The sequence below is a fragment of the Pongo abelii genome, chromosome 4 (assembly GCF_028885655.2).
Source record: "Pongo abelii isolate AG06213 chromosome 4, NHGRI_mPonAbe1-v2.0_pri, whole genome shotgun sequence".
Taxonomy (NCBI): domain Eukaryota; kingdom Metazoa; phylum Chordata; class Mammalia; order Primates; family Hominidae; genus Pongo; species Pongo abelii.
Genome location: NC_071989.2, coordinates 1,159,132 through 1,183,891, shown reverse-complemented (window position 1 = coordinate 1,183,891; position 24,760 = coordinate 1,159,132). Strand labels below are relative to the sequence as shown.

The 24,760-nt window shown below is 59.4% G+C and overlaps 1 protein-coding gene across 1 annotated transcript; it reads right to left on the bottom strand.

Moving 5' to 3' along the window:
* Positions 1–99: 99 nt before the first annotated feature.
* On the bottom strand, positions 100–24,006 carry SLC6A19 (solute carrier family 6 member 19). Its single transcript, NM_001133063.1, is given in 12 exon segments — positions 100–3,455; positions 3,843–4,005; positions 5,518–5,677; positions 6,335–6,539; positions 8,843–8,999; positions 9,102–9,230; positions 11,725–11,837; positions 12,183–12,293; positions 13,249–13,430; positions 14,937–15,074; positions 16,588–16,728; positions 23,566–24,006. Coding segments are annotated over 12 exon segments (1,905 nt in total). The 5' UTR covers positions 23,768–24,006; the 3' UTR covers positions 100–3,251.
* Between the last annotated feature and the right edge of the window lie 754 nt (positions 24,007–24,760).

Genomic DNA, 24,760 nt, shown 5'->3' with positions numbered 1-24,760 from the left:
GGCCTGGCACCACCCCCAGCACCATGAGGACCGTTTGCAAAGACAGCCTCAAGTTTTTTTGTTGCGGACACCAGGATTCCCAAGACTGAGGCATATTTTAATGGTTTTAAATTTCTTATGTTTTATTTAACCATTTGATGTTGAGATACTTGTAGATTGTCACTCTGTCACTGTCAGAAACAACTCAGATCAGATTGCATGCACCCGAAGCCCAAATTCCCGCAGGGATCCTCTCAGCTGCTCTTGGGAGGCCGGGGGCTGCCCTCACACCCACTGCTGCCCTCGGGCCGCTGGGCAGGACAGGGTGACAGGTACCCACCATACGTGGGGGCAGAGGGCTGAGTCCTCTCCTGTGCTCGGGGCACCCCTGTCCATGGGTGGAGGGTTGACGAGCTGACGCCGGGTGAGTTCAGCTCTAAGGAGCTCCGCACAGTGCTCCCTGGACTCTGGGGCTCCTCCTTGCAGATGCTCCCGCCAGGGACAGGCCAAGGGCCCCCAGGACCACAATTGCCCCATTCCACTGGACACTGCACCCCTCAACCGCAAGGCCGCAACTCCAAATCCATGAGTCCCAGGGCAGGGGCCCAGGTGGACACATTTTTGGAAGGTTCTTATTTGAGTGAGAGGAAGTGTGAGGAAAGAAGATGTGAAGAGCTGGTTGGTCCCCGTCGCAAGGCCACAGGCCTGGGCCATGGCCTCTTCAGAGCAAGCCCCCAAAGCCAGACCCCCAGGAGGAGGCAGGAGCTGGACCTGCCGTCCCCACCATCCCCTCTGAGGTCACTGGCTCACTTATCCCTCTACGTCTGGACAACAGTAACTTTTAGGGTGAGAATATTAAATAGAAGGGATTCATTTAGAAACGTACACTTTATGCCCATAAAGCCTGCATTTCTACCACATTTACAGAGACATTGAAACCTATGAAACAACGCATGAATCAGGAGATGTAGATGAGATGGGAGCTCCCGCCCAGGGTCCTATGGCAGGCATACCAGGGTACACCAATGGACGCCAGGGCACACCAGTGCACACCTGTGCATGCCAGGGTAAACCAATGCACACCTGTGCATGCCTGACAGGGCCTCCTGGGCAGACGCCACAGGGCAGCATATTAATGGGGCACTGATGGGAATTTTCTCGATTAAGGGCCCAAGAGCTGGAAAAGATGAGGTGAGACCCTGTTGAAGCCATCAGCAGGCGATCCCCTCGGTGGCATCACAGCCGGGGGCAGAGGCTGTGATGTTTCCCCCCACCTCTGCTGCTGTGGAGTCTTGCACATCCCAGGGCCCAGTGACAGTCAGCAGGGGTGGAAGAGGCTGGCAGGAGGACTCAGTGTGTGCAGTCACCGCTGGATGGGGTGCTGGAAGGGACGATTGTGACCAGGTTTCTGTGGGTGGAACATCACACTGGCACACACCAGGCTTTCAGTCCTGCCTGTAGGAATTCTCAGAACATCAGTTTAATGTAAGCATCCAGAATCTTCCATGGAAAGCAGAGGTGACCTGTCCGTAGGAATTCTCAGAACATCAGTTTAATGTAAGCGTCCAGATTCTTCCATGGAACGCAGAGGTGACCTGTACGTAGGAATTCTCAGAACATCAGTTTAATGTAAGCGTCCAGATTCTTCCGTGCAAAGCAGAGGTGACCTGTCCATTGAAGCAGATGTCCCAAGTGCCGACTGCCTTTGGCTGAGATAGAACATCGAACCCCAACGGGGGCCCATCCTGTGACGGGGGCAGGGCGGGCGCCAGGCTGGGCTTCACGGAGTGGTGCAGGGGCTGGAGGCTTCTGGGGGTGCATGGTCTCCAAGGTGCCCTGGACACACAGAGTGCCCAAGGATGGCAGCCAGGGTTGAGTTACCCTGTAACCCATCTTTTCCAAAGGCTGGCTAAAAATTCACACAGCTCATGTCCTCTTAAGAAAATGCACAGTGGTATTTGCCTTGAATTATGCCAAGTTGAGTTTCATTTAACTGCTCATCTATTTGTGGTGGCAGGAGCAATGATTAAATGGCTGGCATTCATTAAGCCGGGAGATGGCCAGAACGCAGAGACTCGGCAGGGGCCGACTGGAGGCAGGGCCCCGGAGGATGTGGCCAAGTTTTCTCAGAATCGCCAGCAACTGCCCACTCCAGCTTCCAAGAGGCTGCTCCCAGTCGAGGGCTACAGGGCCCTGGGAACCCCCAGGTCAAAGGTCAACACCAAGGGGAAGGGGATGGGTAGGGGTGGGCAGCAAGAGTCGCTCCCAGGAGCCAAGACAGTAACCTGTGCTTTTGTCTCCTGCCATCCACAGAGATGAAGCATGGAGGTGTTGCCCCCCACCCCAGCTGCAGCTTCCGCTTCCCCTGGGCATGTGCAGGGCGCAGCACCTCCCCAGTGGTCTGCTCCCCTCTGCACATGCCCCGCGTGACTGTGGCAAGGACAAACACAGAGGGCAGCTGGGCCCCGAGTGGCAGGCACGCATCCCATCGACGTGTATGCACACATATCCTCACGTGTCCATATGCGCACATACACACACACAGGCACGCACAAATGCACACCTGCCTGAATATGCACACACACGAGCACACGTCACGCACATATACACAAACAGGTATAGACACATATATACAACACACACGTATACACACACGTACACATGCTCACATACACATGTCACACAGGCATACATGCACACACGTGCATATATACATGCAAGCACACATACACAGAACACACATACAATTGCATGCATGTATATACACTCACAGGTGTACATACACGTGTGCATGTGGACACCCATTGTAAGAGCACACATGCATGCATGTATACACGTGTGTGTTCACACATATGCACACCATACACAACACTGGCATGTATGTCCATATATACATGCACACACACGTGGGCAGCAAATATTGCACACACGTATATGCATGCACACTTGTACACTCACACAATGTCCATACATGTACATGCACACACACGACACACATCTGCACACGTGGCACATGCATATACAATACACACACCCACACACATGTATATGTGTGCACACACGTGCAAACTCACACAGTGCCCATGCATGTACGTGCACACATGATAAATATCTGCACACATGACACATGCATGTATAATACACACACTCACACACATGAGCATACACTCACACTCACACACATGCAGGTGCAGCCCGGCCCCCACCCCACAGGTCTTGCTGGTTCCTCCTTCCCTGACACCAGTGTGTGGCACGCCGTGGGATGGGCCTTCTCAGTACTTCAGGTCCCCGTTCATGGAGGCTGTGGACAGTGTGCTCACCAGCCCCTGACGGTCCCCTGGCTTCTGGCAGCAGTTCCTGATAAGCTTGTAGATGGCATAGCTGGGGATGGTGAGGGAGGGCACTCCAGCCACAATCACCACCACCGCATACACCCAGTTCGGGTGGGAGATCTTCTGGGATTTGGGAAATTCCTCCTGGGGAGAGAGCCCCATGGGTGAGTAGGCATCTCGGGAGCCAGCAGGGTTCACTTTGGGGCAAAGGCCCCTCACCCCATGACTCTCACCTCCTGTCCTGTGGGGTAGGCAGGGTGGCCTGGGGCTCCTCCAGCTTCCCCTTTCCCCTACCTCCCAACTCCCAGCCCACCCACCTCCCTCCTGGGATGGCGTGACACATTGGTGTCAGGGAGGCGGGAACCAGCAAGGTGCGTGGGGTGGTGGCTGGACTGCACCTGAGTGTGAGTGTGTGTGCCCCTGTATGTGGGTGTGTGTATTGTGTGTGCATGGGCCATGTGTGTGGATGAGTGTCCTCCTTTCCCCTTCCCCATTCCTCTCCCCACCCCAGGCGACTGCCTGGGTACTTACGTAGCCAGGGTTCCAGATGCTGTAGGTCAGCTCCTGACTGACCTGGACCACGAAGAAGAAGACGAGGATGATCAGCATGAGCAGGGGGCTGACCACACGCCACGTGACTTGCCAGAAGATGTTGGGCTTGTGGCCGATCATGAACTCAATGTCCTTATTGAACCTGCCAAGGCCAGAGACAGCTGTCACTGCTGCTACCAGCTCGGCTTCAACTTGCCAAGCTTTCTGTGCGTTCTGCTACCCTAACAGATGGCGTGCTGCGAGGTGCCTGGCCTCCCCTCGCCAGGGCCCGATCCCTCCCTCCTGGCCGTGGGTGCCTTCTCAAGCAGACCCCTCTGTGGGCATGGCCAGCAGCTGTCTCTGCCCTACGATGCCACCAGCCAGTGCTCGACAGCTTGCCCATGGTCAGAGGTGCCCCGCTCTCGCCCACGTCTGAGGTGGTCACCAGTGCAGAATGGGGGTTGGAGGAGGGAGCACCGCCAGACACCCCCAGCCTCTCCTTCCTTAGCAGCACCCTGAAGTCGGAAAACCCCACACCTTCCCCACCCTACGGCTCAATTCCCATCCTCTACTGAACCCTCTTCTGCGCAAAAGAGTTTATCGTCTGCAGAAATCAGGATGGAGCAGGCAGAAGGTTACACCCAAGCCGGTCCCAGGCCTTCAGTGTCCAGGTGGGTACCCGTGGTCCCCGCAGAAGCGTGTGAGGAGGAGCTGGTCCCACGTGCTCCACATTTACTTGGTTATGCATACACCTCACACCCGGCAAGGGCTTACTGCCCTTGCGTCCTGCAAACCCCACTGCTGGGGTTTTCCCAAGCCAGGAGCCTGCAGGGCTGTGCCTGCTCAATGTTAACTGAGTCTGTCCAATTATTTCTTTTCTTCCTCTTCTTTTTTTTTTTTTTTTTTTGAGATGGAGACTCGCTTTGTCACCCAGGCTGGAGTGCAGTGGTGCGATCTTCCCTCACTGCAGCCTACACCTCCCAGGTTCAAGCGATTCTCCTGCCTCAGCCTCCCGAGTAGCTGGGATTACAGGCGTGCACCACCATGCCTGGCTAGTTTCTGTATTATTAGTAGAGACGGGGTTTTATCACGTTGGCCAGGCTGGTCTCAAACTGCTGACTTCAAGTGATTTGCCCACCTTGGCCTCCAAAAGTGCTGGGATGACAGGCATCAGCCACCGTGCCCGGCTTTGTCTGATTATTTCTAAAGTTGTGGTGGCTCCAACCAAGAGTCCCTGTCTGAGGCTCGACCACACTGCTGGAGCCTCTCTGCCCTAAAAAGGCCTGAAGGCCTGGAGCATCAGGGAAATAAAGCACTCCCCACTCCCCCCCACCCCCCCCCCCACACACACACAAGGAGCATCCCCGGCCGTGGGCCCTGCAGTGGCCTCAAGCATGCAGCTCTGGCTCTCTGGGTGGGCACCGCCAAGGTCTGGGCTCCACCGGGCTTCCCGGCTTCCAGCAACACAAAGCTCCCATTATCGGCATGCCAGGGCCCTGCTGATGCCCTCTGCTCCCGCCAGGACAGGTCTACACCAGCCTCCGTGGCCGGCCGAGGCCCCAAGTCATAGATTCTCCCTCCATACCCTGAACACGGCCCGGGTCCTCCCTCACAAGAATGCCCTGTGACCTGGCTTTTCTGCATTAGAGGCGCCTGTCCCCACCGTGGCCCCTACCTGTCCACACCGTACACGTAGACCACAGAGAACATCTCGCAGAAGGCGATGATGAGCAAGGGAATGGAGACGGCATAGCTGTCCAGCAGGGAGAGCCAGTACTGGCCGGAGTTCAGCGTGAAGATGAAGCCAATGAGGAATGTCCCCAGGCAGATGAGGCCTGCAGGCCAGGGGACAGAGCTGTTCACACACTCGGGGGCTGCACACACAGCCGGGGGACAGAGCTGCCCACACATCTGGGGGCTGCATGAACAGCTGGGGGACAGAGCTGCTCACACACCCGGGGCTGCACACATGGCTGGGGACAGAGCTGCCCACACACCCAGGGCTGCACACATGGCCGGGGACAGAGTTGCCCACACACCCAGGGGCTGCACACACAGCTGGGGACAGAGCTGTTCACACACCCAGGGGCTGCACACACAGCTGGGGACAGAGCTGTTCACACACCCAGGGGGCTGCACACACGGCTGGGGACAGAGCTGCCCACATACCCGGGGGCTGCACACACGGCTGGAGACAGAGCTGTTCACCCACCCGGGGGCTGCACACACGGCTGGGGGACAGAGCTGTTCACACACCCGGGGGCTGCATGCATGGCCGAGGACAGAGCTTCCCACACACCCGGGGGCTGCTGAACAGTCGGGGGACAGAGCTGTTCACACACCTGGGGGCTGAGTGCATAGCGGGGGACAGAGCTGCCCACACGCCCTGGGGCTGCACACACGGCTGGGGACAGAGCTGTTCACACACCTGGGGGCTGCCATCCCACAGGTGGTACCATTGCCATGGGGACCCCTCCCGACTGCACACGTACCTGTGAGCAGCTCCTTGGGCCACTTCGGGGGGATGACTTTGAGGTCCTGCAGGGGCACAACAACGCCCTCCATGTTCCCAAACATAGATGACAGCCCCAGGCAGAAGAGCATAATGAAGAAGAGCACGGACCACAGTGGGGACACTGGCATCTTGGTGATGGCCTCGGTGAAGACGATGAAGGCCAGGCCTGTGCCCTCCACGCCCTGCACGGATGATGCACAGTCACTAGGGCCTGTGCCCTCCATGGGCTCCCTCTCCTCCCTGCCCGAGGTCTCGTGCACGCCAAGCCACGCAGCATGGGGCGGGCAGGTCTGAGCTGTCATGAAATAGCTGGATCTTGTTTTTTAGGCCCAAAGTGTATTTTCAAAAGCTGAACTATGCATCAGGACCAGCACGTGGATCCCATCATCAAGCGGCACTCAGAGCCCCGTTCCGCCCACAGACGGGATCTCCCAGCACAGGGAGCTTCTGAGATCTCACAGCCTGCACAGCCCTGATCCAGTGCGGCTGAGCCACATACCCGAGGTGTTACGCGAGTCGCCTGTTAATAAACACATGCCCTGGATGTGCTCGAAAGTCAGGTGGCTGAGGGCCGGGTTAGAGCAGGCTGTGCCCACAGACAGGCTCTCGGGTAAGAACCACCAAGGCGCCGCCACCCGGAGGCCCCAGGGCTGACCTTCTGCTCCTGTGTCTGGTTCCAGACCATCACCGAGAACCAGGCCCCGGCCCATCACGGTCCTGGTGATCAGCGGTCCTAGCTGCGGAATCTCCGGAGAAAAACCTCCACCCATGAGGCTGAGGGACCTGCCCAGCTCCTTGGGGCTCCCTGAAGGGAACTGGCTCAGGGATTGGATATGGCAGGACTCAAGGACCCATCCGAAGACAGGGTCCTCCACGGCCGCTTAACACATCTATGTGAGTTCCAGAGACAAGAGTGGAACCCCTTACACAGCAGGACATGGCTTGTGGAGGACTCTGAAGAGTTTAAAAGGAAATTGTCAGAAGGAGGCGGCAGCAGGTGCATACAAGGCATGCTGCTGCTCTTTAGTGCAGGGTGGGACGTGGTGGGAGGTGGGAGGAGGTGGGAGGAGGCGAGAGGAGGCGCCAGGATGGAGGCGCCGACTTGAAGCAACTCTGGTGCTTCTCGGAATGGCACTGCCAAGGGCACCCTGCCATGAGATCACGCACCACGGGGTTTCTTTCTGTGGCGTTTCTAGAAAAGGCAGGTGGGCAGAGCAGCAGAGGGGGTGCCTGGGTCTGCCAGGGTTGGGGAGCAACAGCAAACGGAAACCTTGAGGGCACGGACGGAGGTGCTGCACGTGGCTGTGCAAGGCACTGAAAATGGGTGAATTTCATGGTGCATAATTATACATCACCAAAGTTGCTTTTAAAAAAGACATTTAGGCCGGGCACGGGGGCTCACGCCTGTAATCCCAGCACTTTGAGAGGCCAAGGCAGGCGGATCATGACGTCAGGAGATCGAGACCATCCTGGCCAACATGGTGAAACCCCGTCTCTACTAAAAATACAAAAATTAGCCGGGCATGGTGGTGGGCGCCTGTAGTCCCAGCTAGTAGGGAGACTGAGGCAGGAGAATGGCGTGAACCCGGGAGGTGGAGCTTGCAGTGAGCCGAGATTGCGCCACTGCACTCCAGCCTGGGCAACGGAGCGAGACTCTGTCTCAAAAAAAATTAAAAAAAATAAATAAAATAAAATAAAATAAAAAAGACATTTAGACCAGACGGCCCTGTTGGGCCCCTCCTGCCTGCGCATCCTGCACTTAGAGACCTCCTACAGTTGGCGGAACAGGGCCGGGAGAGGCTGCGGAGCCCTCTGCCTGGCTCCAGCTGGTGCGGAAAGGGCTCGCTCTGCCCAGCTCTTCTCCCAGCGGCCACTGGAGAAGCAGCACTGGGCCCTGAAGTGCCTCATGCCCGCAAAATATGGGGTGGCTCCCTAAAAGAACACTGCATAATGAAAATCGGCAAATGTCGACCTTTAATTGTAACAGCATCTAAACTTCGTTAACTATGGAAATAGTATTCAAAAACACTCGTTACATGGAGTATCCTCAGTATCAGCGTGGCTGAGCCTCGCCGGCCGGTCCAAAATAAAACCTGTCCTAGTGGCCTCACGAGTTCAAAAACAGCTACAAAAACTCTTTCAATGTTGATAGAAGTCATCATATTACAGATGGCCCCAGGGGGTGTTTTGTGTGTTTGATGGGAGAGAATGGAGGGGCAGCCCATGGTGTTCCCCGGCTCCTGCCTCTGAGCCTATGCCTCTGAGTGTAACAGGAGGCTCGGAAGTGAAATCTCGTGGCCTGGCAGACACCAGTGCCCAGACTGAAGAGCCCTGGATGCCAGGCAGAGCAGACAGTGGGAGCTGGGCCTCCCAGCTGAAGCTCAGCATCTGCGTCCTCCACAGGCCAGGGGCCCAGGGGTGGCCGGACTCTGAGGTGCCAGCAAGGGGTATCCTCTCCCTGCCTCGAGCTCCGGAACCGACCTACCTCTGAGAGGAAGGAGTTGATGTCACAGGTCTGGAACACCAGCTGCGCGTAGGCCGCGGGGTTGGAGGCGTTGCACTGCCGCTGCATCTCCACAAAGTTCTCCTGGGTCACGTTGCCTTCAGGCAGGTCGAACCCGTTGATGAGGGTCAGGATGTTCCTGCGGGTCAGATAGAGGCTGACGGGCACCTGGGGCCAGGGAGGCTGGGAGGCTTCCTGCAGGCGCAGCCCAAGGCACCAGGATGGCGGTACGGCCACTCACGTGCTGAAGCAGTCGTCATAGCGCTGCGTGGCACGGAACCCAATGATGGAGTAGATTACAATGGCCACGTACACCGATGTGAAGCCGTTGATGATGGACACAATCACCGAGTCCCTCTCGCAGTTGTTGCTGCAGACGAGACCAGTGTCATGGCAGCTGACGATGAGGTCCTGGGTCAGGACACAGCACAGGGCAGCATCCGCGTCCCGCCCAGAGTGCCAGCCCCAGGAGTGAGAGGCTGAGCCACTGAGTGACACAGGGAGGCAGTCGGATCCCCTGCCCCACTCTGAGCAGGCTCAGGGGATGCAGAGGTGGCCCTAGGGCAGTGCCTGGTCCCCTGCTGACCTGGCCTCAGCTTAGGGGCTGCCCGGGGCTAAGACTGCTCCTGACTCCCCAGACCACTCTGGTTATAGAGCTCAGGTCTCTTCCCTCCCCGTCTTGTGCCTGTGGTAACCTCCGTCAAGCCTCTAGGGACAGCTCCAGGCCAAAGACATCACATCCATTCTCCCTCAGCCCCCACCCTAGGCGTCCTGTCCAGCTGCTCAGCAGCTGAGTCCTCACCATTTCCTAAAGGCACCCTGTGCTCAGCTTGTCTTGAACTCAAGCCCCGACCTCCCTGACCCAACCCAGCCAGCTCACTCCACCCTTCCCATTTCGGTTGATGCTGACACCATCCCTCCAGATGCTTCCATCAAAAGCCGAATGTGTTATCCTCAGGGAAATGCCAATCAAACTGCAGTGAGACCTCACCACACCCCTGCTGGGATGGCCAGAAACAAAAGTCAGACAATAACAAGTGTTGGTGAGGATATGGGGAAACTGGAGCTTCCTACACGCTGGTGGGAACGTGAGTGGTGCAGCCACTGTGGAAAACAGCCTGACAGCTCCTCGAAGGACTGCACACAGAGGCCCACATGATGCAGCAACTCCACTCCTAGGTGCACACCCAGAAGAACGAAAGCATGCGTTCACAGAAACACGTACACACAGGCTCATGTCAGCGTGACTCACGATAGCCAAAACGTGGAAAATGTCCATGGATGGATGATGCACAAACCGTAGCCCACGCACACCATGAAATATTGCTCAGCCCTAAACAGGAATGGCTCTGTGACGCCAGCTGTGATGGGATGAGCCTTGAGGGTGTTGTTCCCCATGCAAGGATTAGACATAGGGGCTATGGCAATGTGGCCACCCCATTCGCAGGAAATGTCCGGACCAGGCACAGCCACAGAGGCAGAGAGTGCATCAGTGCTCACCCGGGGCAGGAGGACAGGGCACTGGGGAGCGGCTGTTCACATATGTGGAGCTTTTGCTGACTGGAACATTCTAGAACTAGACAGTGCTGACGGCTGGCTTCACAACTCTGTGAATGTACTTAAGACCATTGAACTGGGCACTCCAAATGGGGGAGTTGTGTGGTATACGAGTTATCTGAATAAAGCTGTTATAAAAATAATTCACTCTCAGTTCCACCTCAGCCACTCCACAAAAAAGTCAGAGTCCTCAATCCTGCCTCGGCCCTGCCCCAGCTGCCTGCAGTGCCCAGGGGTCCTCCTAGCACCTGCCCTCAGCACCCAGGGGAGCTCCTGAGGCCTGCGTGGGGCTTCACTGCTCCACCCAGTGCTCGCACAATGACTCCAGGGTCCTTTCTGTCCCTCCAACACCCTCTCTGCCCCCAACCCCATCCTGCAGGTGTCTCCAAGTGCATCTCCCTCTGCACCCCAGCCCTCCCTGCCTGGGCTCTACACCTGTCAAACCCCAGCCACGCCCCAGCTATGCCCTCCCTGCCCAGCCCTGCCTCACACCCAGGGCCTGCCCTCCCTACCCAGACCCCTGTTCCAGTCTAGGCCCCACCCTCCCTACCCAGGCCCTGCTCCCTTGCACTGAGGGTCCCCTGTGTCTGACTCCAATCACACCTTCCCAGCCTGGAGGGCCACCCTGACCCCTAGGAGTCCTCCCTCACCCCCAGCCCCTTCTGCTCTGAAATTCTGGTCACCACACAGAGGACAATTTCTGCACTTGTTTGTCAACCTGCAGAGCCACAGGTCACTGAGGGCAGGTCCTGATGCACCAGGTCGGGCACACAGTAGGTGCTTCATAAATGTGAGTGGAAATTAACTGACACCAGCTGTGCTCCTCCCACACGCTGCTGGGGACTCCAGGGTATGCACCCTTCCCAGGGGCACTGGGAAGCACAGTGGGTACGTGGGGAAGGGGCAGTGGAAGGATCAGACCTTGGTCAGAGACGTGGAGGGTGTAGGGGGCGCCACATGTCTGGGGGCCTGGGATGCCCAGGGGTGGGCTGGGAGCGATGTGGGTGTGGAGCAGGGAACTGGGGAGAGCACAGGAGGGGTCTGCACCAGGCTCGTGGAGGGACGGGTGTGGGGAAAGCTGCAGGCGCCCAGCTCCTGGCCCTCCTCGCAGGGAGACCTGTCCCTCCTCCACACGCTGCACTCTAGACTCAGCTCACATGGACCCTGAGCAGGAGGGAACGGGCCCATCCGGGCAGCAAGGCCCCGGCCACACAGCCACAGAGCGCTCTCCACCTTGTCTTTTATCCTCCCAGCAAGAACCCCCCAGGACTGAGAGGGCAACTGAGGCCCGCCACGCCCACACTCACTGCACAGAGTTGTAGCTGGAGAAGGAGATGAGGCCCCCGAAGGCCAGGGAGAAGGAGAAGAAGACCTGTGCGCCCGCGTCCAGCCAGGTGACCGGGTTGGCCAGCTCTGTGACCTGCGCCACACGGAGACCCTCAGCCACTCGCGGTGCAGATGGGGCCATGGGGACCTGGGAGGGTGTGCTCCAGGGAGGCTGGGGAGGGTTGAGGCTATCGGGGTGGTCGGGACAGGCCACAGCCCCCTGGGGTGGCAGCTATGCCTTCCCTGTGGGGGCTCCATCGGCTCACAGGGGCAAAGCCACCCTCCCAGAAGCTGCCCCGGGCCCCAGGGACAGGCCTTGCCCTTGCTGGCCCTGTGGACCTCCTCAGGCCTGGGACTGGTCGAGCAGCAGGCTGCCTGTCCCCGTGGATGAGAGCTGGTATTGAGGCTGGGGGGGCCCAGGGCAGCCTCGGGGACTCACGTTGGGCGTGAAGAGGTAGATGATGCCTTTTGTGGCGCCCTTCAGCGTCAGGCCTCGGATAAGGAAGATAGTCAGGACAACATAGGGCAGCGTGGAGGTGATGTACACGACCTGCGGGGGCGGGACATGTGGGATGGGCGGGGAGGGGAGGCCGGGCATGAGGGGAGGGGCACGTGGGGGTGGGGTATATGGGGAATGGGGGCTGGGCCTACGGGGGGCGAGGCATGCTGGAAGGGTTGGGAGGGGGCCAGGCCTGTTGAGGGGACAGGGCACATGGGAGGGGTGGGGATGGGGGCAGGGGCTGTGGGGGCGGGGCTTGCGGGGGGCGGAGCATGTGGAATGGATGGGGATGGGGTCCAGGCCTGCAGAGTCAGGGCATGTGGGACGGTGCGGAGGGGGGCCGGGCCTACGGGGGTTGGGGCATCTGGGGAAGGGGGCCCAGGACGACGGGGGGCCGGGCATGTGGGACGGGTGGGGATGGGAGGCAGGGCCTGCTGGGGGCCGGGTATGTGGGATGGTGCGGAGGGGGGCCGGGCTTGCGGGGGTTGGGGCATCTGGGGAAGGGGGCCCAGGACGACGGGGGGCCGGGCATGTGGGACGAGTGGGGAGGGGGGCAGGGCCTCACAGGCTGCCGGCCCACCAGAAGAAAGGGCTGGCCGCTCTGGACCTTGTACCAAACATTCCCATGTAGGGGAAGATCAAGCCTCACTCTTCCATTTCCACCTTCCTGTTTTATCATCATCATCATCATCATCATCATCATCATCATCATCATCATCATCGTCTAACTCTTTCTGGTAGTTTCTATTACTCCTACATAACGCTAAGTGTCGTGTGGGCCAACGCCAAGTTCCTGGGGCCCCAAGTCTGGTCATTTCAGGAAACCTGGGTCAGGCAGGGCCCCTCCCGCCCAGGCCAGTGAGCCTAAGGGCAAAGGCAGCTCTCTTGGTGGGGTCTGGGGAAAGGCTGAGCCCGGGACCCCGAGAGCTGGGTTTTAGAGTGCAGCCGGCCAGAGGCAGGGCTGCCCGCACCCGCCCTCTGCAGCCTGGCCCGGCCCATGCAGTACCTTCCCGGTGGTCTCGATGCCGCGGATGGTGCACATGTACAGGACGCTCCATGCGCAGGCCAGGCACAGCAGCATCTTCCACTGGATGGAGCCCGAGTCGCTGATGGACGTGGAGATGTTGAGCGTCTCTCGGTACCAGAAGTAGTCCACAGGGGAGCTCCTGGCACACTCATCCACATACCCTGGGGAGAGGGCCATTCACACACCTCAGGGTACGGGTCCCCCAAGGCAGGAAAATGGAAGGCCTTGAGCTGGAAGAAATGCCAGCCACGCTCCAGAGGCCTTGACACCAGTGACACGCCCACACGTGCACATGAACACAGACACACATGCTCACGTGCACGCACGCACACAGCACACATGCACAGCTGCACCCTCGCGTGCACATCTGGTCCATGCACCTGCACACCCCACACATGCACATGCACACACACAGCACACACATGCACACAGGCACACGTGCTCACATGCACGCACATGCATGTACACACACAGCACACAAGCGTGACTGTACCCTCACGTGCACATCAGTACCTGTACCTCTACACCCCACACATGCACATGCACACAGCACACATGCTCACGTGCACACACATGCATGCACACACATAGCACACACATGCACGCACACACACACAGCACACATGCACAGCTGCACCCTTGCATACATGTCTGGTACACACACCTGCACACCCCACGCATGCGCACACCTTTGTGAGCACATGAGCACACATGCCTACACAGGTGCACTGGTTAGAAGGCTCCAGCCCCAACAGTCAGGTGCACCCTGGGCCTCACGCTGCTCCCTCTTCCCTGTGCAAGTCTGGCGACCTCAGAGTGTTTGCGCTGCCAGGCTGGGGCCCTCGCCTGCAACTGCCCACTCCACACACTCTCACCACTGTGGGCCTCTCTGGGCTTGTGGAACCACCCTGAGACCCTTCTAACGGGGAAGTGGTCTAATTCCAGAGGACCCCACACCCCCAGAGGCAGGAAAGGGCCCCGACAGTCCCAGCGTGCAGTGAGGGTTGCAAGTATCGTGGGAGGATCTGTCTTATTCCAACCCCAGGGGCCATCTTGCCGGCCTCGACAGGGCAGTAGCATGCAGGGAAGCCCCACTGGCCCCGTTGTGCTGGTTGGACCAGAAGCCAGTGGTGACCAAGCCGGTCAGGCCCCAGGGCCACGTGTGAATAGCCGTGAGCTGACTACATGTCACACATAGAGGGTCTGCCCCCTACGCTCCCTCCCTGGGCAAGAGGGTTCTGGAAGGGCCGGGGTGGGAGGACAATGCGGGTTCCACATGGGCAGGACAGACCCACCTGTGCGGAGCAACGCAGGGATGCATGGGGCAGGAGGCGGCAGTCCTGACACCACATGCCTTCCTGGAGAATAGGGAGCAGCCTCCCAGCAGCCCTGGGCTCCAGGCTGGTGACCGGGGGTCCTCAGAGCAGGCACAGCCCTGCCGGGCTCCCATGCTTTCCTCCCAAGGGCCTCATCCTCCACCACACCCCCGACACAAGAGCCACCACTTTTAAGGCCTTTTCTCTCGTGCTGTCATTTTTTGACACCCTGTTGCCTTGGGGCTCTGGTTTCTGCCATGCCTGACCCGAGTTTCGTGAGGCCATGTGCCTGCTATGAGAGGCGCGACAGCCCCACAGGTGAGACGGACGGGGCTGTTTGCAAGGACTCACCTGTCTGGTTCTCGTTGAGCGGGCACTCGCTCCAGGGCAGAGGCTCCTGGAAGGAGTTGAATAAGTACCACATGATCCAGGAGATGATGGTGTTGTAGTACAGTCCCACCACGAAGGACACAAGCATGGAGGTCAGGCCTGCAGGGAGGCTGCTGCTGAGGCTTGGGGCCGAGGCACACCCTCCACTGGCCGCCCGTCCCCACTCTGAGCAGGAGGTCCCAGGGCTGGTACAGGGTGTGGCTGGGATGGGCTACTCCAGAATCTGAGGGGCAGACCCAGTGCAGGCCGGGACCATGCAGCTGATGCCGTGGTGCAGCCTGTACACGCCTTCCTGGTTCCTGGCTCACGCCTGCCCTGCACACGCCTGCCTGGCTTGCCCCAGGCATGGGTCTCACCTGCCCAATGCAACCTCCAGCAGGTGCATCCAGACCACGGCCTTGGCAGAGAACTTTTGAGGTACCAGTAGCCTGGTTGCTGCTTACAGGCTGGGGGACTGCCCACTTGGCCCTGTCCCAAACTGGGAAGCCCCCGTGGCCCAGGACAGGTGGGTTGGCTTCAGGAAAGCCTTCCCTGTGGAGGACTCATGAGAGGGGAGACAACAGAAACTGCAGAGGGGAATGTTCTCAATTATTTGGGGACAGCTAGGCAGGATGAAAAGTGTGCTATGTAGTACATGCTTTATTGAAGTTTCACCAAATGTGTTGTGAATATATGAGTGTGAGATGGGGAAGAGAGACAGAGGGAGAGACAGAGATAGGGGAAGAGAGAGAAGGGGGAAGAGACAGAGAGAATAGGAGGGGGAAAGAAAAAAAGACAGACTGAGAGAGGGAGAGAGAGAGGGGGGAAGGAAGAGAGAGAGTGGGGAAGGGAGAGAATAGGAGGGGAAAGAGAGAGTGACAGAGACAGAGAGAGAGGAAGAGAGAGGGAGAGACAGAGAGAGGAAGAGAGAGGGAGGAGGGAGGTCTTAGAGACTCAGCGAGAGGGCGTGGGCACTGCCCTAGGCCTGGAGGGAGGCCTTGGAGACTCAGGGAGAGGCTGGGATGAGGGTGTGGGCTCTGCTCCAGGCCTGCAGGCTTCCGAAGGGCAGGTGCTTCCTGGACTCAGACCCCTCTCTGGAGTGGACCCTGCCCTTTCCTCCTCCGTCTTTCACCGTTTGTCCATATTCTGAGGCGTTAATGAGCCGTGTCCTCTTGGTGAGGCTGCACTGGGTCTGCTCTTGGGCCCCAGAGCTTATAAATGTGTGACTATGTCTGGGGGTGTCAGTGCTGGGGACCTCCTCACTAGGTGTGCGGGAGTGGACACAGGACACTGGCGCCCCCTCCTGGGCCCGGGGCTCTCGCTGAGCGCTGCTGTGGGCAGGGTTTGAGGGGTCACTCTGCTGTCCAGCGTCTGGACCCTCCTGGGCCCTGGGCTGCCAGGGACTCGGGCGGCCTCTGCTGGCCTGTCTGGCTCCTGGTGACCAGGAGTGGCCTGGAGTTTCCAAAGGCCTCCAGGAGGAGATGAAGCTGGGACCTTTGTTGTGCCAGAAACAGACAGGGAAGGCGGAGCAGGGGCACCGAGGCCAGCAAGGCGAACCCTGGGCCCGGGTGGAACGGCTCTGCGGGGCAGAGGTGACCCCTGGGCCCAGGTGGAGTGGCTCCGAGGCACTCACCTACGCCCTTCAGGGCCGGGTGGATGGAGCTCCACACTCCCAGGCTGCCCCTCCGCAGCCGCTGCCCAATGGCAAACTCCAGGTGCAGCAGGGGGATGCCCTCCAGGACCAGCAGGATGAGGAACGGGATCATGAAGGCTCCTGCAATGGGAGGAGTCCGCCACACCTGAGAGCGGTTCCCGGGAGAGCAGGAAGGCCTCCCTCGGGAGCAGGCATTCACCACAAGCCTTGCAGCCCCTGTGGCCGGCCCACCACGTGGGAACAGAGCTGAGATGGAGCAGCCAGTCCATGGGATCAGGGCCAGAGCTGACTCCACGTTCTAGAAGCACTGCTGGGCAGCTGGACTTTCCTGACCATCACACAGGCTGAGGTCGCCTATGGGACCTCGGGACGTTGTGGTCGTTAAGGGAGGTGTGGTCCATGCCCCATGCGCTCTGACCAACGTGCCACCACAGCCACTGCCTGGGAATCGACCTCCACACCCACCCCCTGGCAGTCCAGGAGTCCCACGGAGGAGCTGCTTTTGCCTGTCCAGTCAGGGGCTTCCAACAGCAGCGTGCCCACCTCTGCCCCACCTGTGCCAGCTGCACCTGCCGCGTCCTTCCTTGGCTTAATGAACGTTCTGTGGATTTGGCAGGCCTGTGGGGAGAGGCTGTTTCCTGGCAATCGTGCGTGGCCTCAGTGGGGAGTTAGGGTTTAATGGGGACCGTTTTGGTTCTTCAGACAGAGTTCTAAAGATGGACCTGAGCCCAGGTGCTAGTTACATGGCATTGTGGATGTCTTTAATACCACTGAATTGTACGTGTAAAAATGATTAAAATGGAAAATTTTACATATATGTATTCAATAACAATAAAAAATTGCAAAAAGGAGAACCATGTTGGGACACTTCTGCTTCTGGTGTGACAACGGTTTTGTCTTATGGGGGATCTACCCACCTCTGCACTGCTACCTCTTTGCCCTAAAAGGACACCTTCAGCCATCATTCTGGGGCTAATTCTCTAATGTGGAACAGTGTAAGATCACCTTTGAAATATGATGCTATTTAATCTTTGTGAAATTGTAGTCATTCAGTCTGGGCTAGAAACGTAGCAGGGAAGTGGGACTGGCCAGGCGCTGACAGCCAGGAGACAGGTTATTCACTCATGGTCTAAACCGAGGGCCACTTTTAGTGTTTCAACTGACTGGAGAGTTGTTTGTTTGAAAATTGGTTTGAAATAGATAAAAGATAGGATGTGCTGATCCTGAGAGGAAGTCGCGTGGCTCCTGTGATCATCAGGCGCAGAGGCTCAGAGTCAGCCTGGGACCAGGGGAAGAGATTCAGGAAAAATAGCAGATGCTTAGAAGGATTTCACACTCACATTTCCTCACATCTTTAAATTCTGTCTCTTTTAAAAAACCAAAGCTGAAAAGCATAGGTCAGCTTCCTCTCAGAGCTCAGCAGCAGCCAGCATCCAGAGAAGGGGCCTGGCTGGGCCCATGAACTCCACTCGCCCAGCCAAGCGGGCTGCCCTGGCCGCTCCCTCTGCGGGTGGATGTACAGCCTCCCAGCTCAGCCACAAAGCCCCAAGGCTACACACAGGATGAGCTGCAGCCACTCCTGGGCATCATGACGGTGCCCAAGGTGCTCAGCAGAGGACGAGGAGGGACACAGCCTTGGCAGGGCTCCCATCCAGCCAGGGCAGTGTGGACACCAGTGGGTCCTTCGCTCAAAGGTGGAGAAGGACGAGGGTCAGGGAACAGCAGAGATGAGTGCAGGCGTGGGGCCCGGCTTCCGAGGCTGGCCTGACACCGCGCAGTGCGTCTCCTACCTGAACCCAAGCACCCTGCTATGGGGACGCGGAAGCAGCTCCCGTCGCACCTGCCCCAGGCTGGACGGAAGGGCCACGCTGCAGCCGGGGGGAGCACAGCGAAGCCGACAGCCGTTGGGACCGAGGTCAGCAGCTGCAACAGCGCAAGAATTCCAAACACAGCTGTGGCTGAAGGGCGTGGGGGTGTGCAGGTCCCAAACCCCAGTGAGCCTGATCCCGACCTGGGTCCTGTCTCCTGGGGGCCACCTTTCTGTCCCGTGGTGACTGACCCTGAGAGGGAGTGCTGCGGGGATGCTCACATGACACTGGGGTCCCAGCGACAGCCCCTCCTCACGCTGCATGTGCCTGGGGCCTCTCAGGAGGGATGCGTGACCCACCTGCCTGCATCCTCCCCACCGGCAGAGCCAAGCCCCCATCATCCTCCCGCCCCCCAGGCCGGGCACCCTCACCCTCCTTCCCACACACGTGTTCCATTTGTTCTTCTCCCACCGAATCTCTTAAACCCTGAGCTCCCTCCATTCCATCCCCATTGCCTCCCTTCCCCGACCCAACCACTGTCTCTCCAGCTAGCAGGGCCATGTCAGACCCCAAACTACCGTCCTCAGGGGATGGCACTGCACGTGTGTGAGAGACAGACACACACAGAGACAGTGACACAGAGAGACAGAGACAGAGAGGGAAGCAGGGAGAGAGACAGAGACACACGCAGAGACACAGTCACAGAGAGGGAGATGGAGACACACACACAGAAACAGAGAGAGACAGAGGAGAGAAATAGAGACAGGGTGATGGAGAGAGACAGAGAAAGAGAGAGAAGGAGGGAGGGAGGCGTAGAGGCGAGAGGGAGGAGCTGGGTACTGGAGGCTGTGACTTCCTCACTTGGCCCCTGCCAGCCTTTCTCACTCCTCCGTCTCCCACTTTAACACCGAGCCTTTTCTCTCTCCTCCCTCTGTGTCCACTTGGTGCCTGCCTGTTGAGTGGAACAGGGCCCTCTGGAGCCCAGGGCCTCTATCCCCACACAGGCCCCTCTCTCTGAGCTGGGGTTCCAGGGACAGCTTCCTTCAGAAGCAGGAGCTGCAGGTGGCAGAAGCAGAGCCAGGTGTGTACGGTGGGCTGGCGGGATGCTGGATTCATCGTGAGATGAAAGGCAGAAGGGAATGGTAGCCAGGTGCAGGAGATGCTCACCAGCGGGTCCCTGTGGGAGGGGGTGGGGGCTGCAGGCTCACCTGCAGGGACACCCAAGACCCCAGCAGGGCCTGCTCATTAGGTTAAAATAAGAAAAGATTCACTCCTCCAATTTTTTTTCACAAGAGCTTGATTTGAAACTCTTCCAGACAAAACTACCAGGAAAAAGCAAGTGCATGATCCCCAGTGTCCTCCACCCCCTCCCTTCCCTCCACTATGCCCTAACCCTAAATGCTCGGGTCTTCCCATCGCTCCATCTCCATTGAGAAAACTCCTACTCATCCTTGAAAACCCCATCAGGGTGTCCCCTCTTCTGAGAGTCTCAGTAGTTGCCCTTGCTCCTGGTGGCGTTCCTTTCTGAAAGTTCCTCGGGGCAGGAGACCCTCAAATCCCCAACCTCTGGGGCTCAGGCTCAGCATGGAGCAGTGAACAGAGAGGACTCGGTCGGGGGGCACACACCCATTCCACCCCAAATGCAGCCCGGAGGCAGCCAGGCCCTCCATTGCTCCCAATGAAGGAGGCTGTCCTGCCCCAAGAAACTCAAGGAAAGCCAAGCATTCTTGACAATTAAAGCCACCAGAATATGAATATTTATCTTTTAAACGCAGCGACTTCTTCCTAGTGTGGGGTGAGGTGCAGAGGAAGGAGAGAAGGAAAGGGGCGGCCAGCGCCCAGGGGACACTGCGTGGCTCTGCCTGGTGGGGCAGTGCAGGGTGCCTGGACGTGGTTGCAAAGGTCCCTGGAAACCAGGCCTCTCTGCAGTGCTGCAGACGTTGGCTCACTCAGGTGGAAGCAGGTAACCGAGAGAATGGGGTGGGGACGTGGCCAAATGGAAAGCACCCAGAGAGAAAGAGACACTGGGCACAGAAACAGTTTCTCCTGTCTGTCCTTGAAAAAGTAGGAAACCAGGAGAGGGAGGGGGAGGAGGGAGCTGCAGTTCTCACGCAGGGACTAAGCTTCCCCTTTTTTCTCTCTCCAGCAGATGGTGTTTGTGGCACCAAGTAAATGCTGCATGGATTTTTGCTAAGAATTAGCTGTAGGTGGACTAAGGGGAAAGCTGACCCCGGGGCCAGGCGTTGAGCAGCAAAGAAGAGACAGCTGGAAACAGTTGTGCTGGGGCCACATGGTCCTTGAAGGGGCGGCTTCTCAGGCTCCCGCACACCACCTCGCTCACGTGCACCATTACTGCCATGTGCAGAGGAGCTGGGGAGCAGCCCCTGAGGGGCCAGCTGTGGGGTGGGCTCTGTCAGCAGCCACTGATGGGGACACACGGGGCAACTGAGGTTTCTGGACAGACACAGGTGGGCACGAATGCGTCTCCGCCTGCGCCACCAGCACTGTGGGGCCCCGCCGTGGGGATGTGGTGCTCCCAGGTGGGGGTGAGTGGGGTGAGCCCTGGCTGACCATGCCTCACGGCTTTCGGTTGCTGTTCCTGCACACCTGCCCCCTGCCCCCAACACCACTCTCGGGGGGCTCCGCCATCACACCCATTTCCCAGGTGAGAACGCCCAGGTGCAGCACGCCCTTGAGGTGGCTCAGGTGAGTGGGGCGGCTGAGTTTGGAAATGCCCTTCCTCAGGAAAGGGTCCCTTGAGCCTGCCCACCTGGCACAGGCTCTCCAAGGAGGGCAAAATCTGTTAAGACACAGGAGACTCGGAGGCACACATAAATGGTTTTTAACCTCGAAGGACAATCCCAAACACTCAGGAGGCTTCCAAGAGGGAACCAGGAGGACCCAGCTGCCTGCTTCCCCTCAATTTGGTCTCGATGACCCGCATCAATTAGGAAATCTGGTGTCACTGACACGGCATGCATGCTGGGGCCCTCACTAAGATGCACAGAGAGAGAGTGCGCTGTCTGTGGGTGCGGTCTCCCAGGGACGTGGCCTGCTCTGCTGTTTTGGTGCCCATGAGGCCCCCAGGAGCCAGAGGAGGGGACCCTGTGTCCCCAGGTCCTTTCAGCTGCCTCCCTGAAAGCTCCCTCGTGGCAGAGCTGCAGCCCAGATTAGATTCACCAGGAGACAGTTGCCCTGCTGGGAAACCCGGTGGCCTGCAGAGCCGTCTCCCATTCTCGGGGCCCTGCCCTCCTGGCCCGAGTCCCTCTGGCTGCAATGTGGGCTTCAGCTCTTTCAGGCTGGTGGTCTGGTATGTGGGGTCCTGGTCAGCCCCCACAGCGTGACCAAAAGGCACGGGGTTCCTCCAGGCCGGGGGGACTGTCAGAACCCTGTGGAGCCATCTGCGATGCTGCAGCTGATGGGGGCCCAGGTGACAGTGGCCCTCAGAGTCTAGCTGGTGACCTGGTGGCCCAGCCAAAGGGCCAGGTCAGGGGCAGCTTGTCTGGGGTCTGGGGTCTGGGGAGAAGGGCCTGCTGGTATCCACCCCACGAGTGGGACCATCTGAGACCCAGCACATCCCAGAGCCCTGCTCGGACCTCCTCACCTGGGCCTGCCTGCCCGGAGCCCGCTGCCCCCTGCCCGCACCTGTCCGCCCCAGCATGGCCCAGGGTGCAGCGCCAGCACCTGCTGCTTGAAAGCTGCTCGCTCCCAGGCTCCACCGTGCACAGCGGCTGGTCTCTCGGTGTCAGAGCGGGGACTATCTGAGGTGCTGAGAGCCCCATCAGATTCCCACCCAAGCCCGCATCTTAGAACTTGCCCTTCTGTGCAAAGACAAATAACTTCCCAGGCAGGCTCAGGCAGTCCCAACCCCTCCTCTTCCCAGGAGGCATGTGTCTGCCCCTCCGTCCCCAGTGCCTGTGGCTCAGTTTCTCCTCCAAGCTAAACAAACTCAGGGTGTGGGTGAGCGCAGGGATCCTCCCCACAGGATAGGGCCCTGAGGGAGGAGGCGAGGACAGTGGCCAGGAAGTCCCTGAGGCTTTGGTGAGCTGAGACTTGGGGACTGTCAGGGACTATAGTATTGGAGTGGCCGAGGTCCCCTGCCCTGCCTCCAGTGGAAAGTGCAGGCTGGACCAGAGGCTCATGAAGCGCCCGCCCCCCCGCAAGGCAGTGATCAACTCCTTGACAACGCTGGAGGCGAAACTGATTCAGGAAAAGCCCATTTCTGTTTTTCTTTAAAAACCTTCACATCACAAAGCCCACGTGAGGGACAGCAGCTCTCCATGGTGAGAAAGAACAGGGCCCACCGAGGGAGGGCTCCTCTAAACGGAGGCTGAGACCCTCACGGCCCGCCGTGAACTGCCCCAGGGCAGCAGGAAGCCTGTTTCCCGAGGGTGCCTGGCCCTCCTGGACCTTCTACTGAGAAAGCAGCAGGTTTATGAGGGCAGCAGCTTTGGGGTTTGCCAAGCCCAAGGCTGAGCTCAAGTGTGGGGTCCTAGGTGCAGCCCCCTGCCAGGCCTGGGAGCCACTTCTCAGATGCTCTGGGCCACTGGACGGGAAAACAAATGTCACCTCCATGCCAGCAGCGGCCATGCCCACCTGGGCCCCAGGAGCCAGAGGAACGAGAAGCAGTCAGGCTTGTGTGTTGGGTGGGCACAGCGGCTCCCGGCCTCCAGGCCTGAGGGCACCTGGCTCAAGAGCCAGGCCCGAGTCCACAGGCTCCAGCTACCCACTCTGCTCCTCTAGGGTCACCTGCCCCCAACCCAGCTACCTCCTCTGCTCCCTGCACTGGCAGGTGTCTGCCTGTGGGGCTGGGACGAGAGGTGATGCCCAGGAGGGCTCAGCCCCGCGTCTTCCGAGGAGGTGCTGTACCGGGAGAAGCACCCTTCCCCCGGCCCCACCCTCAGGCCAGAACGTTCCAGGACTGCCAGTCTGGAACACAGGGCCCTCCCTGGAGCCCCACACGAAGTTCTGGGGCCGTGCCGGCCACGCCCGTCTCCTCACCAGCAGCCTAGGAACCGGGCACGGGGCCCGTGGGGGCCCCAGCTGCCCCCACACCCTCCGTGCTTGGGGAGCCGAGGGTCCGGGGAGGACGTCTGCCCAGGGCCTCTGCGTGTGTCTGTGTTTCCCCGGCCCCGCCCGGCAAGCTTACCTCCTCCGTGACTCTGACACAGGTAGGGGAAGCGCCACACGTTGCCGAGGCCCACGCAGAAGCCCACGCAGGTGAGCAAGTACTGCGCCTTGTTGTCCCACTTCGGCCGGGAGCTGGCCTCCTCCTGCTCGATGGTCTCCAGCTCAGCCAGGGACAGGATCCGGGTGTCCAGGCCGGGGTTGGGCAGCACGAGCCTCACCATGGTGGTCGCTGGACGGCTCCGCACACAGCAGGCAGGGCAGAAGCTGGAGGGCGAGTGGCCGTGGGCCGGGAGCCGGGCACTTTATAGAGAACCTTTGGCACCTCGCCCCACGCACCTGGGCAGAACGGAGCCAGTCGTCAGCAGATCTGCAGGGTGCGTCCGCGGAGGGACTGTTAATGCCTTATCTGCAGAGACGCCCGGCCCCGGGGCCAGCAGAGCCACCCACTGCCTTCGGGCAACCGAAGGCTGCTCCGTGGGCGCTGGCCACCCCTCCCCCTGCACAAACGCACACACAAATGCGCACAAACGCCGGTGCACCCGGGGAGGAAGAACCAAGGCAAACAAACAGGACGCTGGCTCTGCCCCAGTCTGGGAGCCCCCCGCTGCCGCACACCCCCACCTGCAGGAAGCCGGGTGGGCCTCTCCACAGCTCCCTGGAGCACAGGCATCCCCGGCCCCCACCCCAGTCCAGGGAGAGGGAACTCAGCGGGAGCAGGGGCCCTGGGGCAGCTCTTGGTCTGCTCACACCAAGCACAGCGAGGCCCTGGGCCCCTCCAGCCGGGCTCTGGGCTCTAGACGGCTGCTAGGGGGCCCGGCTTCCCACCAGTCCCCACGGAACCACGGCTGCTTGGGATGTGGCCTGAATCAACCTGAGAGTGGGGTTCCCGTGGCTGTGCCCCCTGGGCCAGTTTCATTCTGGGGTTCGTAATGAACTTCATAATGAACAGCTCATGCTGCCCAACCCCAGCCTGGACGCCCAGATCCCACCCCTGGCTGAGCTGGAGAACATGGAGCAGGAGGAGTCCAGCTCCCAGCCATAGGTTCAGGACCCAGAACCACCCTCTGGGGCAGCCTCGTCCCCAAGGGCCCTCTGGGGTCACCAGGGATGCAGGGTCCCATGCCATGGAACCTGCAGTCACCCCAGATCCCCGCCTTCCCGATGACTGCAGGGTTTCTGTCCTTCTGTGGAGCACTTTGTGGGGGGCAATCCTG